General features: G+C 42.6%; 1 protein-coding gene across 1 annotated transcript in view; it reads right to left on the reverse strand.

Moving 5' to 3' along the window:
• Positions 1–14,877, reverse strand: part of dis3l (DIS3 like exosome 3'-5' exoribonuclease) — a 29,400-nt gene that overhangs the window by 8,942 nt on the left and 5,581 nt on the right. Inside the window, exons 4-10 of the mRNA XM_085358710.1 lie at positions 14,724–14,859; positions 13,124–13,291; positions 11,369–11,447; positions 11,085–11,258; positions 8,147–8,316; positions 7,490–7,651; positions 1,282–1,529 (exon numbers count right to left, since the gene is read on the reverse strand). Coding sequence (XP_085214836.1) covers positions 1,282–1,529; positions 7,490–7,651; positions 8,147–8,316; positions 11,085–11,258; positions 11,369–11,447; positions 13,124–13,291; positions 14,724–14,859 — 1,137 coding nt within the window. The remainder of the gene's footprint in view (positions 1–1,281; positions 1,530–7,489; positions 7,652–8,146; positions 8,317–11,084; positions 11,259–11,368; positions 11,448–13,123; positions 13,292–14,723; positions 14,860–14,877) is intronic.

Consider the following 14,877-nt stretch of genomic DNA (forward strand, 5'->3'; position numbering starts at 1 on the left):
AGATGACAGCAGAATGCATTTGCTGCAGATTTGTCGGCCGTTCAGCTGTGACACAAATTTTTTTGGGCTGCTTCCCTGTCACATGGTGTCATCGCTGCATGTTCCCAGGAAGGAAAATTTGTGGAGATCAAGTGCAAGCATTACTTTTGCAGCCCCGACCTTCACTTCATTTACTGCAGATATTTTAAACTCAGTTTTATTCATTTGTACAATACAGCACAAAATAAATAAATAAATCAGAACATGTGCATATATCTGGACATAAACACAGATGAATATCTTCTTGTTCTATTACTGTGGTTCAACTGTCTTGTATCATCATTTAATAAGATGCACTGAAAGCCAATTATAGACAAACCATTAACATCAGGTACTCAAGGTCACATGCCATCATGTGACCTCCGGTGTTTTCCTGACACCCGTAACTGTACAAAGGGGATCTGAAAACAAATGATGTGTGACACACTGTTCTTTACTTCTACCACTCAGTAGAATAAAACTAATTTAGTTGGAAGCGGACTCATTTTTCCTTTTTTTGCTGCATGACCTTCTGGTTGAATGTTGTGTACAAGTATGGCTGCCATGTCCCGTAGTAATATATGTTTATGAAGGCCACAGTGAAAATCACTCAGGCTTTCCCACAGCGGAAACATTCCCCTGTCCTGTTAATGGCATCGTACTCAAAATGAGCACAAGTTCTTCGTAACAACATGGACCACTGTGTTCTGTGTGTAGCAGTTCTCTACTGTGAGAACCCCAACCACCTTTTAGCACGACCAGCATTCGTCCATTCGCACACATATTCATACAGCGCGTTAGTCTATACCTTTAAGCATTTTCTCTCACATGCACACTCACACTAATGGATGCATCCAGGGAAATTTGGGGGTTAAGTATTTTGTGCAAGGTGACTTTAACATGAAGCCCGAAGGCACCAGGGATTGAACCAACAACGTGCTGACCATTGGTTCAATTCCTGGTGCCAGTGATACTTTCAAAGCCATCATGGACCCTGTGAAGTCCTTCTACATGTGATTAAATGATAGACATTTAAGGCTTAATGCTTCACATCAGACACGAGCCTTATTTAAGGTGGCCCTCTGTGTTATTTATAATTGCGCTACAAGGCATGCTGCTGATGCAACATTAATTCAGGCAACAACTTTCTTGCCTCTTTGTACTTCTGAAAGTTCCTCTGAACACTTATGCAAGATGCTGTAATTTTCTTTTATCCTTTTATATCCCACCTACTCTACCCAACCACTCCAACCAGTTCCTCACCTTGAACGTGCCTCCAAGTCTGTGAGCGAACCCTCTTTGACAAAGTGAGTGACATCAGCAATGTGAACTCCCAGCTCCAGCCTTCTGTTGGGGAGCTTGTGTACAGACAGCGTGTCGTCTACATCTTCACAGCCGCGTGGATCGATGCTGAACACCAGGCGACTGTCCCTAAGATCCCGCCGCTCTGCCACCTCAGAGGGGTCTACCGTCCACGGCTTCTCCAGAGAGTTGACCGGCATCTCTCTCAGCTGATGGCAGACGGACAGGCACAGCTAAACAGCCGCATAGTCTTTTGAACTTTTCACATTTTGTTATGATTCTATACAAAACATTAATAATAATAATAATAATAATAATAATACATTTTATTAAGCGCCTTTCAAAACACTCAAGGACACTTTACACAAAGACAAAGCAAAACACTGTTTCACTTTCAGTTGCTCCCTTGTCACAAGGGGTCACCACACCTGATAGCTCAGCATCTTTTGATACGGCAGAGTTTTATACCAGATGCCCTTCCAGGCACAACCCTGATTTGTATCTCCGGTTGCAATCGAACCAGTGACATTTTGCCTGCAAGCCAGTGTGTAAACCACTGATGAAAAAAGGAAAGAATGAACTATTCCACATATTTAATGATTCTTTAATATTTTGTTGATTTGATAATAATAATAATAATAATAATAATGGATTGGATTTATACAGCGCTTTCCAAGGCACCCAAAGCGCTTTACAATGCCACTATTCATCCACACACTGGTGGAGGCAGCTACAGTTGTAGCCACAGCTGCCCTGGGGCAGACTGACAGAAGCCAGGCTGCCATATCGCACCATCGGCCCCTCTGGACAACAATAGCTATATTGCAATCTTTAAAACCTTTGGTTACTATGGTAACTCTCTGATAACCAAGCACTCTCTGATGTGACCAATCACAGAAGCTCTACTGCCACCCCCTTTATAACATAAAAAGTTATGAATGATGTTCCAGTCTATGATAGTGGACTCATCTGTGCTTGTCCTTTGTTACAGCCCATTGCAACCCTTACACTCCTTACAGTGGAAATGCAGTTGTCTTCAGGTGTTGCCTAGGTTTAACTGCCGATTGTCTACACCTGGTGAGGTGTGGCTAAAGGCGTTCCTGAAGTGGTCTAGTCCAATCACCTTCTCCAGGCCAATCAGCATTCATGCTGTGTCCTCGGTTATTCTTCCTTGTACACGCCTCATCTCATCACTCATGCTCCATTCAACCATTCCACCACCAGCTTCCAGGCTCTCGGGGCTCCTGCTCTAATCCTTTTCACAGACGGGGTTCTGTTCCGCTGAGATAGGCCATCTGAGTCTAACGGCAAATCACCTGTTTAAATTCTGTTCATCAGTAAATCAATTTCATTCTTTCAAATAACCTCTCCTTATTAAAATATCTGTACTGTATTTAGTGATGAACAATTGTTAAACTCTGGTGTTTGCTCCCATAATTTCCCTTTTATTTTGACGCTCTCTGCTCTTTCCTCTTTCACCTGATCTCTGACTGCGATTGTTTGGAGGTGAAAACCAAACATCACCTGGGTTTCAGAAAACCAGAGTTACCCTGGTAAGCAACCATTCTCTGTATCTCACTATGGGAGATATAATCTACTTCCAGGTTGTAAGTTCTTTATCCTTAACAAGGTATGGAGCAGGGTAAGCCCACACTAAGGACTGAGTGTGCCAGTGAGGATGCAATAATATCAAAAACGCATAACCTAACAAATGTAATAGATGGTCCTCTGGTGAACTGTGAAGGTCACACTCTCAGTAGCCTTCAACAGCCACACAGACAGATACACTCAACAAAACAGGAACACACAGATGCTTCAATCTATGCAAAGGAGTGCAAGACACAGAAAAGCGCTATATATGGCTACATTTTCAGCAATTTACCGTTTAAAAGTGGGCCCTGCATAAACAGGATGTGGACCAATTGGTGCATTCCCAAAGTAAATGTGATATGAAAGAGTAGCTAAATGCAGTTTAATAAATGGAAAATAATCCTCTCTTATTTAGCTAATCCTGAAGGAAACATAACACATGTGGAACAGAGTTAGGAATGGGTACCGGCAATGTTCCCTCGAAGCTGTGTGTGTGCACAATTGCGCACTGCTGGCACGGTCTCTGCGCACAGAAAATCTGCGTTGCGCACAAAAAAAAAAATCTAACCTGAATTGAAATTAAAATCAATACTTTAACAAGTCTGTTTTGCAGTGTTAGTCAGTGACTGGCTGCTCCCGTATGGGATCCAGCCAGTAATGCGATTCACATTCGTATATACGCAGCTAATCAATGTCGTTGACAGGCTCTGACAGCGTCCTTATGTGCCGACACCGGTGTTTTAGCGAGCAAAGCGGCGTGGCGACGTTTAGTGTGTGTCAGAACAATGAGGCGACTGCTGAGTGTTACAGGTGTTACAGCAGTGACACATCTGCTGCTGTCAGGCCTGCAGGTATCAGGCTGTTGTTCTCCTTCATCTCATAGTTGACAGAAATTATTTTTGGAGTGGCACAAATAATTTGTGTGGCATCAGATTTGATGCAATTTGATGATTGTTCTCTAAATAATTTAAAATGTTTATTTAAAAAAACGCCTTGGCTGCATTTTTAGGTAAACAGCTGCAAAAAACTTTGTTGTTTGCATAACTCAGTAACTTTTTTGAAGAAGTAACTATATAATTAATTACCCAACATTGGTCATTATTTACTGTATTTTGCAGACAGAGTTACAGACTCTCTCCCAGACCACAGACTCATAATACAAGTCAGAGCTTTATGAAAAAAAAACAAAAGAAACTTGTGTTTTCAGAATTGGAGTTCAAGTTATTTTTATTTCCAATAGTGTTAACATACTACACAGGTCATGAACAAGAATTGTTTTTAATTTTCATTGTAAGTGGGCTAAAATAGTTAATTAAAAGTAGTCTAACATAAATGTAAATGCTGTAATTTTATTATTTTAATAAACCATGTAACTTGCATGGATTCAATGCTGGCGTCACCACCGTGCACACGTCTGCTGTTGCTCACAGTGGTCCAAGGGATCGCTCAGGGAGTTTGTGCGTTCACTCAGACACATGAAAAATTAGAGGGAACATTGGGTGCGGGTATACCGGATACGGGTGGCTTTTTTTTTTCTTGAGATGTCATACACTTTGGATTCTAGCCAATCATTTTACGTTTCCGAGGATAGTAGGCGGGTCCAGGTACGTATGTTCTTTGAGAGCAGAGCTACAGATTAAATGTCCAAGGCAAAGCGGTCAAAAGTCTGGCTGTACTTCACAGCAAAATATGCAAACTCAGCAGCCTGCAACAAGTGCTTTAAGGTGATACTGTGATACTGTCAAAGGAGGTAACACCTCGAATCCGATGAAACACCTGGCGACGCATAGCGTTTTTTTAAAAGCAGAGAAATGCATCGTATTTGATAGCTTGCTGCGAGACTTCACACCGAGCACATCTGCTGCGGGTGGGTTGCCTGTTATTGGACCTGGAGTTAGCAACATCCCCCAAAAACCCGAAGAGGAGAGTCCTGGCCCCTAGCCCTGCCAGTGTAGCAGACGGATGATGATGCAGCAGCAGCCGTTCTTCTCTGTGTGAGGAGCTTAATGTTGTTCGTGTGTAATTTACGTTGAGTAGGCTAACCACGTTATTACATTAATGCATGTAAGGTGAACTAGCAAACACCGTCGTAGTTACATGCGACTGTCTTCTTGTTTGATAGAGTGATACCATACATGCCCTGTAGCTGCAGAAAAATCTAACACCGTTATCTTTTTACAAAAAAAACAAACAGCTAAACATGTTTTCCATTATTCACCGGTTCCAAACAAAGTAGGTATGTTGTATCAAAAGAAAAGGCTAACTTGGTTATCATTTTGCAGAAAAAAGAGACTGCTAAAAATAAAAACATAAGAGGTTTTTGGACAAAGTTTGTGTTCTCCATTCTTTAAGCAATTCAATTCAATTCAATTTTATTTATATAGCACCAAATCACAACAAAAGTCGCCTCAAGGCGCTTCATAGATACAGAGAAAAACCCAACAATCATATGACCCCCTATGAGCAGCACTTTGGCAACAGTGGGAAGGAAAAACTCCTGTTTAACAGGAAGAAACCTCCGGCCATCTGCTGCGACCGGTTGGGGTGAGAGAAGGAAGCAACGGTTAGAGCACCATTTAAGCACCCGCACAGTTTCAAAAGTACCGGTATCGGATAAAACCTAAACGATACCCATCCCTAAACAGAGTATAGATAAGGAATCTCTCAAATACTTCATAAAATGAGCATGTAGAAAGTGATCTAGCATTCTGAATGTTCACAATGACTCTCAGAGAGAGACCTGCTTCATTTTAAATCAGCCACTCGTGTGCCACGCCCAGAGTGCTGACCATTTGGGATGTGGAAGAAAAAAATCACGCCAAGTCAATGTTCAAAGGCAATGGTCATGGCCAGTAGTGGAACAGAAAAGCTAGTTCTGCCATCAATGGCCTGATGGGCCAGTATGGGATCTATAAAAATGAGAGACAGCTACTCCTCCCTCACCCCACTCAGTATCACTGGTATGAGGTTGAGAAGGGGAAAATGCATACAGGTGCCCTTATCAAGCAGGTGGCCAATGTCCTGAAAGAGCTTAGCCAAGTAAGCTGACAGTAGGGTGACCACATTAAGGGTTATTATGGACCGAGCTGTCAACTTGCAAACCTTTTGGTCATATAAGTCTGTGAAGGTTCTCAGTCATCCAGGTCATCGTAGTCTAAGGAGCTTGGAAAGAAAAGCGTCCAAACTTCTATAAGTTCCTTGAAGACGTTTCACCTGTCAGAAGCTTCTTCAGGTCTAGGAGTAACTGGTGGAAAGAAAGGCTGTTGGCTCTTTTAAAGGGACAGTACCTAACCACTGGTACAGATATGTTGATGACACATGGGTCAAAATCAAAACCCAGGAAGTAGAATCCTTCACTGTTTACATCAACGCTGTGGATAAAAACAAAGCTCACCAGGGAAGACACAAAGGATAACAGTATGCCATTCCTGGACTTTGCCGTGCGCATTAAAGAGAATGGAAACCTCAACATGAAGTTTACTGGAAGCCCACACACACGGACCAGTACCTCCTGTTTGACTCCCATCACCCTCTGGAACACAAACTTTGAGTAATCAGGACCCTACACCACCGGGCAGAACATGTTCCCTCTAAGCCTGAAGGGAAAAAGAGGGAACACACACATGTAAAGGAAGCTCTTAAAATGAGACAAGACTCAGCTGTCAGAAGACATAGTTTGAAAGAGAAGTAAAAGAGGCATCTATGTCCACTGTGAGCGACCATCTTTGAACAGAGGCAGCGGCTTACGACACCAACTCTCTGCCATCTATAATCCAGTTTTGAGATCCCTTCCCAGACGCTTCCACTCACATCCTGGGCCATCTGACCTCAGGAAATCACATGATAGGGTGGGGCTAGGATTCACAGTGGGTTCACCCGAATACTTGGCTGATTGTGACCCACACCCATTTTCACACCTTGGCTCGTGTGATTAGGTAGAGGATCATTAGGGGGTCCATCTCTCCTGGGGGACACTCCCATAGGGCTTAAAATCTGGGACTCTGCACCAGTTTCTCCTAGAACTGAAGAAACCTCTCAGATGAGAGGTGAAACATCTTCAAGAAAAAGTCCAGACTCTTTTTTTCCCCAAGCTTTTGGTATATGGAGCTGCTAGGGTTCTTTCACTGCTTGGTGATTTGGTAATAATGTTTTAATAATGTCCAGCTGTTTTTGGACAATTCTGAAGCTTATTAATCCTTAACAATCAAAAACCTACATCCAAAGTACAACCAGAGCTGGGAATTAGTAACAAAAACATATTTTCTGAAATTACTTAACTTACTAGAATCCTGCAAGTTTTATCACACAGGATGAAGCAAATTACTCACCAAAGTATTTCCAAACTGTGTAGATGGGTATTTGCCACCATTTGCGTCAATTATGGTTGAATTTAACTGTTTAATTGCAATTTATAGACATCAAAAAAAATCACATTTTATCATAATATTTATATTCACAATAATTGCTGATGGGTTCACAACAGCTAAATACGAAAGGTGAAACATACTATATAGGCTTGTGGAATTTGCCTTTTAGAGATGTAAAAACTTGAATTTATCTCTAACGTAGGTGCTCTCACCTGTGCGTCTGAGAAAGGAAGAATATGGATGCAGTTCTCTAGGAGGATGGTCTGGACCTCAGTCTCAAGCTCTCCAGCTCGACCCAAAACCCGTACACTATGGCCGTTGGGATAGAATGACGTGCTTTCCCATGAATCAATGCGCACCACAACTCTGTGGTCCTAGGTGAGGATGAGAAGACAGGGATAGAAATGAGACAGCACTTAGTAAACACTGGTCACACTATGAGACAAAAGCATAATGCTATAGTAACACTAGAGACTGGAGCGCAAACAAGATCGGTGTTGCTATGTGCAATGAATTTGCAATATTGTTGGCTTTGAAATGCTTCTTTGGAAGACGGGGACTAATTCTGCAACTACTCTCAGTCAGTTACTTTTATTTAAAGGGTGCAAAGTCCTGCTTTTCAAGGCAATCACCTTGAAAGCGTTCATCCAGAGGTTGACAGTGTTGTATTCTCAACCTTTGATCGACCAGTTGGTTGCCGTAACTACTTGTAATTGAACGCTGAATGCAAAATATTCACTGCAATCACTGGAAAAGCAGCGTTTTTTCTTTGTTACAAGGCAGGTGCCGTCCTATTTTTACTCATGTGACTAAGCCATAATGTACATCATGAAAATAAAATCAACCTATAGATGTAAGTCAAGTCAGACCTGCAGAGCTTCAGCCTGTTGAGTACTGATGCGGATTTTAGGAATACGCTGGTCCCAAGGTATGGTCAGTATCCGCTGGGAATTCCTGCTCTGGGACTGAATCCCATCCCTAGTGGGGAAAGTTACCACGTAGTCTCTCCAGTTCCTCTGCAGGATCCCTACAATACGACCTGTGGGGTTAAATGTCAGACATCAGTACAGAGAGACATTTATGGAGTAAGTGAGGATGGACTCGATGATTGCAGTGTAGAATTGCATCATCGTCCGTGTTGGCAGGTTGAATTTCTTCAGCTGCCTCAGGAAGTACATCCTCTGCTGAGCCTTCTTTATGACGGAGGTGACGGAGGCTCCCACTTCAGGTCCTGGGTGATGGTGGTACCCAGGAAGCGGAATGAGTCCACAGAGGTGATGGGGGTGTCAGTCAGGATGATGGGGGGGAGTGGGGCTGTGTGCTTCCTGAAGCCCACAATAATCTCCACTGTCTTCTGGGCATTCAGCACCAGGTTGTTGTGGCTGCACCAGGACACCAGACGTTCAACCTCCCTCCTGTAGGCAGACTCGTCCCCGTCCGAGATGAGTCCAATAGCGGTGGTGTCATCTAGAAACTTGATTAGCTTGACAGACTGGTGGGTGGAGGTGCAGCAGTTAGTGTACAGGGAGAAGAGCAGAGGAGAAAGAACACAGCACTGGGGGGAGCCGGTATATACATATGTACTACATAATTACATATGTGTTCATTCATAGTTTTGATGCCTTCAGTGAGAATCTACTATGTAGAAGTACCAGGCCATGACAGAAAAACCACTAAAAAAAAGGCGTGTCCACACTTTTGACTGGTAGGGGCTTCAGGTGTGCTTAGTGAATACCTCAGGCACCAGAAACCCAAGAAAGAGGAGCAAGAAGAGGAACCATCATGGAAGGACAGGATCCTGCACAGTACCACCAACAGATAAAAGAACTAGCTCACATCCAGAAATCCTACCAGTGGCTGGACTGGACTGAAATAGAGCACAGAGGCACTAATAATGGCAGCACATGAAGCCATAAGTACAAGATCCATAGAGGCTGGGGTCTACCAGACCAGTCAGTCAAGACCCCAGATACAAGCGTAAAGATGCCCCTGAGACAATCCAGCACATAACAGCAGGGTGCAAGATGCTAGCAGGCAAGGCATACATGGAACGCCATAACCAAGTGGCCGGCATAGTGTACAGGAACATCTGTGCCGAGTATAACCTGGAAGTCCCGAGGTCAAAATGGGAGATGCCCCCAAGGGTGGTGGAGAATGACCGAGCTAAGATGCTTCAGGGCTTCCAGATACAGACGGACAAAATGGTGATGGCTAATCGGACATAGTGGTGGTGAACAAGCAGAGGAAGACGGCTGTAGTGACAGATTTAGCAATCATCAGGAACATCAGGACGAAGGAACATGAGAAGCTAGAGTACCAAGGGCTCAGAGAAGAGCTTGAGAAGATGTGGAGGTGACGGTAACAGTGGTCCCCGTGGTAACCTGAGCACTCGGTGCGGTGACTCCCAAGCTAGGCGAGTGGTTCCAGCAGATCCCGGGAACAACATCTGAGATCTCTGTCCAGAAGAGCGCAGTCCTGGGAACAGCAGAGATGCTGCGCAGGACCCTCAAGCTCCCAGGCCTCTGGTAGAGGACCTGAGCTTGAAGGATTGACCGCCCGCAGGGGGGGGAAGTTTTTTGTCCTTAGGACCTCGTGTGTAAAAATAATAACAATAAGAAGGGTTAACAATGGTCAATTGCCTCCAGTTAGATTAAAATGTATTTTATGTGTTGCATATTTTTTATGTAAAAACACAGGGTGTTCCCATTAGCCAAATTAAAAGTGTGACAAGCTAAAACAGTATTTTTGCACCTGAACTATCCCTCCCTGTTCTAGGTCTGCCACAGCTGAAAAGATTATTGATTATTTGTGCGAGTCCACGTGTATAGTTGCAGGAGTGTTCCTCGCCTTTTGAATACTGGGCCCTGAGTTGTGTGCTTAATTAATTAGTGTTTTTCTTTCTTTCTCTCTTTTGTCATTTGCGAGGTTACACTGGCAAACTTACGGGGCCCCGTCTGTCTCTGTTCTGTTGTGTTTGGTAAAGGGAACTGTATGTTAGTGGAAGCTCAGGATGCGTTCCCTGCCATTTGTGTCTCCTAGACTTAAAACTTTCTTTTGTATTGGACGAAAGAAAAGGTGTCAGACGTAAAAAAAATTCTACAGAAGATGAACAATATCTGCCATGTCATTAAAAAGCAGGAAAAACCAGCAAAGACGTGACACAGAACTTGAGAGATGCATTTGGCCCTTGAGTTGTTCGACGAAACTTCATCGTTATTTGAATCTCTGGAAATGTGGCTGTCAAGAAGCTATTCCCTGACGAATGGAACCATGGAGAAGAGGTTCAGTTGTGCCAAATTACACCAGAACTGTAATAAAAATCAGTAGCAACTTTAAAAAAAGTTTAATTGTGAATGCCTGTCCAGAAAATAGCTTCCAAATGTTATTTCACCCAAATATGTTCTTATAATGTTGCTTCATGCAGGTGATATAAACAAGAATGGTGAATGGACTAATTCTTATACAGCTCTTTTCTACTCTCACCCAATCACCCCATTCACACAAGCACTTCCTTCTATGCGTTTAAGTGCTTACTAAGCAACATTCACACTCACTATACTCCAATGGATGCATCGGAGAGCAACTTGGGGTTAGTATCTTTCCCAAAGATACTCGGCTTGCAGACTCGGGGAGCCACGGATCGAACCATTCATGTGGTTCGATCAAGATGCTTCATTGTTTTCATTACTTATTTGTGAGATATCCTGAACATATTTTAGGCAAATCAGACAGAAAATATAATACACAAAATATCATTAAATACAAAAATAAATCAAATGTGAATGAATGGAGTACAAACATTCCCACCTGTTGGCAGAGGTGTACTCTCATTGTCCTCTCCAGTTTTTTCATCCCCATCAGTCAGGGCTGTGTCCCTCCCTCTCCACTCGTTCTTGGGCAACAACTCCACCACAACCTCGTCCCCATGCACCGCTCTGTTTCGATTTTTTCGACCATACACAAGCACATCCCAAGTCAGATCTAAGATGGATAGGGGGGGGTCAAAGTCGGGAGAAGAGATCAGAAACGTCTAGCAAATATAAGTTTAATGTGTCTGTTCCACCTGTTTTGAAAATGTAAGGCGTTTTCACCTGTGCTCTTGGTTGAGAAGTTCTTCGGCCTGACGAAAGCCTCGTTCTGTGCCCGATGCTTGTTAACATTCAGTGTACCCTAGTAAAAAGGAATGAAACAAGACATTTACTCTTCTGCCACTGAGGTTGTGTTAAACAATCTGGTGAAAAACTCCACTGCCTTCTCTTTGTGACATCTCCATACCTGCTCAGGTACAGTTGGGGAAATAATTATCACTGCTGAATTTGTAGGTTTCCTCAGTTACAAAGAAAGAACAATTATTCATGTTATTTCTTTAATGTTAGTTTCATTTAATGGAGAGCGATAGAATATCAACCAAAAACTGTCTGTGAAGGTTCTCAGTCATCCAGGTCATCGTAGTCAAAGGAGCTTGCAAAGAAAAGCGTCTGGACTTCTTTAAGTTGCTTGAAGACGTTTCACCTCTCATCCGAGAAGCTTCTTCAGTTCTAAGGTCAAATGGTGGAGAGTCCCAGATATAAACCTAGTGGGAGTGACCCCCCACAGAGGGACAAAAGGACCCCCTGATGATCCTCTAATCGCCTGAGCCAAGGTGTGAAACTGGGCGTGGGTCCCAATCAGCCAGAGTTTCGGGTGTGTTCATTGTGAAACCTGGCCCCACCTTATCAGGCGAATTCCTGATGTCAGATGGCCCAGGATGTGAGTGGGCGTTAAGGCGTCTGGGAAGGATCTCAAAACTGGATTATAGATGGCAGAGAGTTGGTGTCGTAAGCCCCGCCTCTGTTCAAAGATGGTCGCTCACAGTGGACATAGATGCTTCTTTCACTCCTCTTTCAAACCATCTGTCCTCTCTGTCCAAAATGTGAACATTGGCATCCTCGAAAGAGTGACCTTTGACCTTTAGACGCAGATGTCCATCTGCCTCAGGAAACTCTTTCTCCCCATCGTCACCCTCTGACTACTCCACTTGATACCAAGAAAAGTCTTACCACTGGCAACAAAGGTCTCTACCCCAAATACTAAGCCATGTTTTGCTTGGGGACTCACTGAAAATAACTTGCCAATCCCTTTATGACTTTTTAAAATAATAATAATAATAATAATGATGTGTTTTTTCTGTCTCTCTCCTTTAAAATTAAACTGCAAGAAAACTTAGAGACAGTTCATATCTTCTTCATTCAATAACAGTCCTGCTCTTCATCTCATTTTCTTTATTCGTCAGCCCCTCAAATACTCCTACCTCCTCAGCACACTCCCTACACTCATCAGTGTATTTCGTTAGTATAGATTAGTATATGTATTAAAGGTACCTGCAGTTTCTCTGAAAAATGAACAGGCTTAAAGCTACTAAAATATTTAAACTTTGTTCCTGCAGTTGTTTTAAACTCGTGTTTTAAAGAGAGATCCGGTATACTTAAAACAGGAGTTAGAGAATTGTGGATCAATATGTTTGTCATTGCACAAGATGATCAGATCTTTAGCATGAATGCTCACCTCTGTTTTCTACACACACACACATCACTGATCACATCACATGCTCACAGAGACACATTCACATACACACACATCACATGTTCACTCTTGCAGAGACACACGTTCACATGTGCGTGTCTTATCTGTCGCATCATTAATGTTGATGTTTGTGTGACCACTGAAGTTAATAAAAGGGCTTTGAGGGAAGGCTGGAGTTGGGCTAAGATCAGATGAAGAGCTTCTCCCCTTGCAGCAAGTAAAAGAAAGCGCTGAGTCAGCGGGGTTTGAGCGTTAGACCCAACAACAGGTTGGTACATTTTTACCTGAATGTAACGTTCAGACTTTATACCAGCCTCCAGGACTTCAGCGGGAAGATGTTCGGGAAACTCTTTCTCCCCATCGTCGCCCTCTGTCTCTTGTTGTGCCTGAGAAATGGAGCTAAACAGTTCATGGGCTGCCTGCAGATCTGACCAGAAGCTTTGCAAATAATCCTGGCAAAGGAAAAACACACAGGTCAAGAAATAAATTACTTCAGTTGGCCTTCTTAGTTCCAGTAACATCCCTTCAAGGGCCTAAGTTTTGGATCCTCTTCCACTTAACCTTATCAGGTTCGAGAAAGAGAAATAGAGTAAAATCTTTCAAATTCACCTCAAATCAACAGCCAGATGCTTAAACCTTTTGATACAGTTAGACGTCCTCAGTATTAATATTACAATAATAGTTAAATAGATATAAGAACTGGTTTCAGAATAAATAAAGCGAGTTTTTGGAATGGGCTTCCCAAAGCAACAACCTCAACCCTGTTGTTAATTGTTGGACCGTGCTTAAACGCCACGACCGTTTTAGGAAACCAACCAATTTAAATGAATTCTACCAATTCTGGTTGAAAATCTCTGTTTTCAGTGACCGAAAACGCCGTTTACGTGTGGACGAAAGGCGCAAACACATAGAAAAATCTGCGTTTTCAAAAATACCCGGGTACGTATGTTTGGATAAAAATATACAAATCTGGCAGCAATGTATCAAAAATGTATCACAATAGAAAGCGATGTAATATTAATTTCACGGCTACTAGCATGTACTGCTCTTTTTCCTTTAAATAAACATCAGACTTGATATCAGTCCTTATTGAGCAATGAGTTTACTCTCTGACCGACTCGTGTTTGCGGCGTTCCAAACACGTTGCCAAGAGGGAAGATGCAGAGTACCTGTGAAGCCAAACATATAATATCAATACCCATAACATGGCTAAAGGCTGTTTCTAACCTCTCTTCTTTACTTTAACTGTCATTTATTGACCATTTTAAATGGCGATACCAGTGTATCGACAAATAGGTAAAAAGTGTAACTGTTTTTTTCTGACAGAGCTCGGATCAATCAGTGCAATTACAAACAAGGCTGTGACCTTCACCTTTAGCGAAATTCTCATTTACATACTAGTTTAATAGTTTTCTGACTCATTGTCACTGTGTTTTATACAACCACAGCATGCTTGCTAGGCTGACATGAATTGAAAAACAAAGTGCAGCTCTCCGTATGTAAACAGACTAAATGCCACATATATTTACATTTTGTCACTTAACCAAGAAATCATGTGTAATGACCGAAAGTTTGACAACAACCACCAATTTCACTTCTAAGTGAGACTGTTCTAATACTGCTGCCAAAAATGTAAGTGTTTCAAAAACCCATGCCTGCTACATGCTACAATAGTCCTACTGAAGATTAGTGAAATAATACAGACCAACCAACTGTTCCATCATATAGGCTCCAACACAACGACTTTAACACAAAGAGCTGACTTTCAGTTTTAGGTGTTCAAACCACGTGTTTCTCTAAATGCATGATGATAAATCCCTGTAAGGTGGCTACATATAAGAAGCCGATATAGAGTAGATGGTATTATAAAGGTATTTCATATACCTGGACGGAGATGACGTACACTCCAGACGTCAGGCTGCTGAACTGAGCTACGGCCTCAGGATCCTCAGTGATCATCACTATATTCATCATTCCTGCCAGGTGGTTGTAGTACCACACTGCAGCTGAGTACACACACCTACACACACACACACAC

Source organism: Diplotaxodon limnothrissa, linkage group LG1, assembly GCF_057381915.1.
Source record: "Diplotaxodon limnothrissa isolate DT_005_m linkage group LG1, D_limnothrissa_male_GT1.1, whole genome shotgun sequence".
Classification (NCBI taxonomy): Eukaryota; Metazoa; Chordata; class Actinopteri; order Cichliformes; family Cichlidae; genus Diplotaxodon; species Diplotaxodon limnothrissa.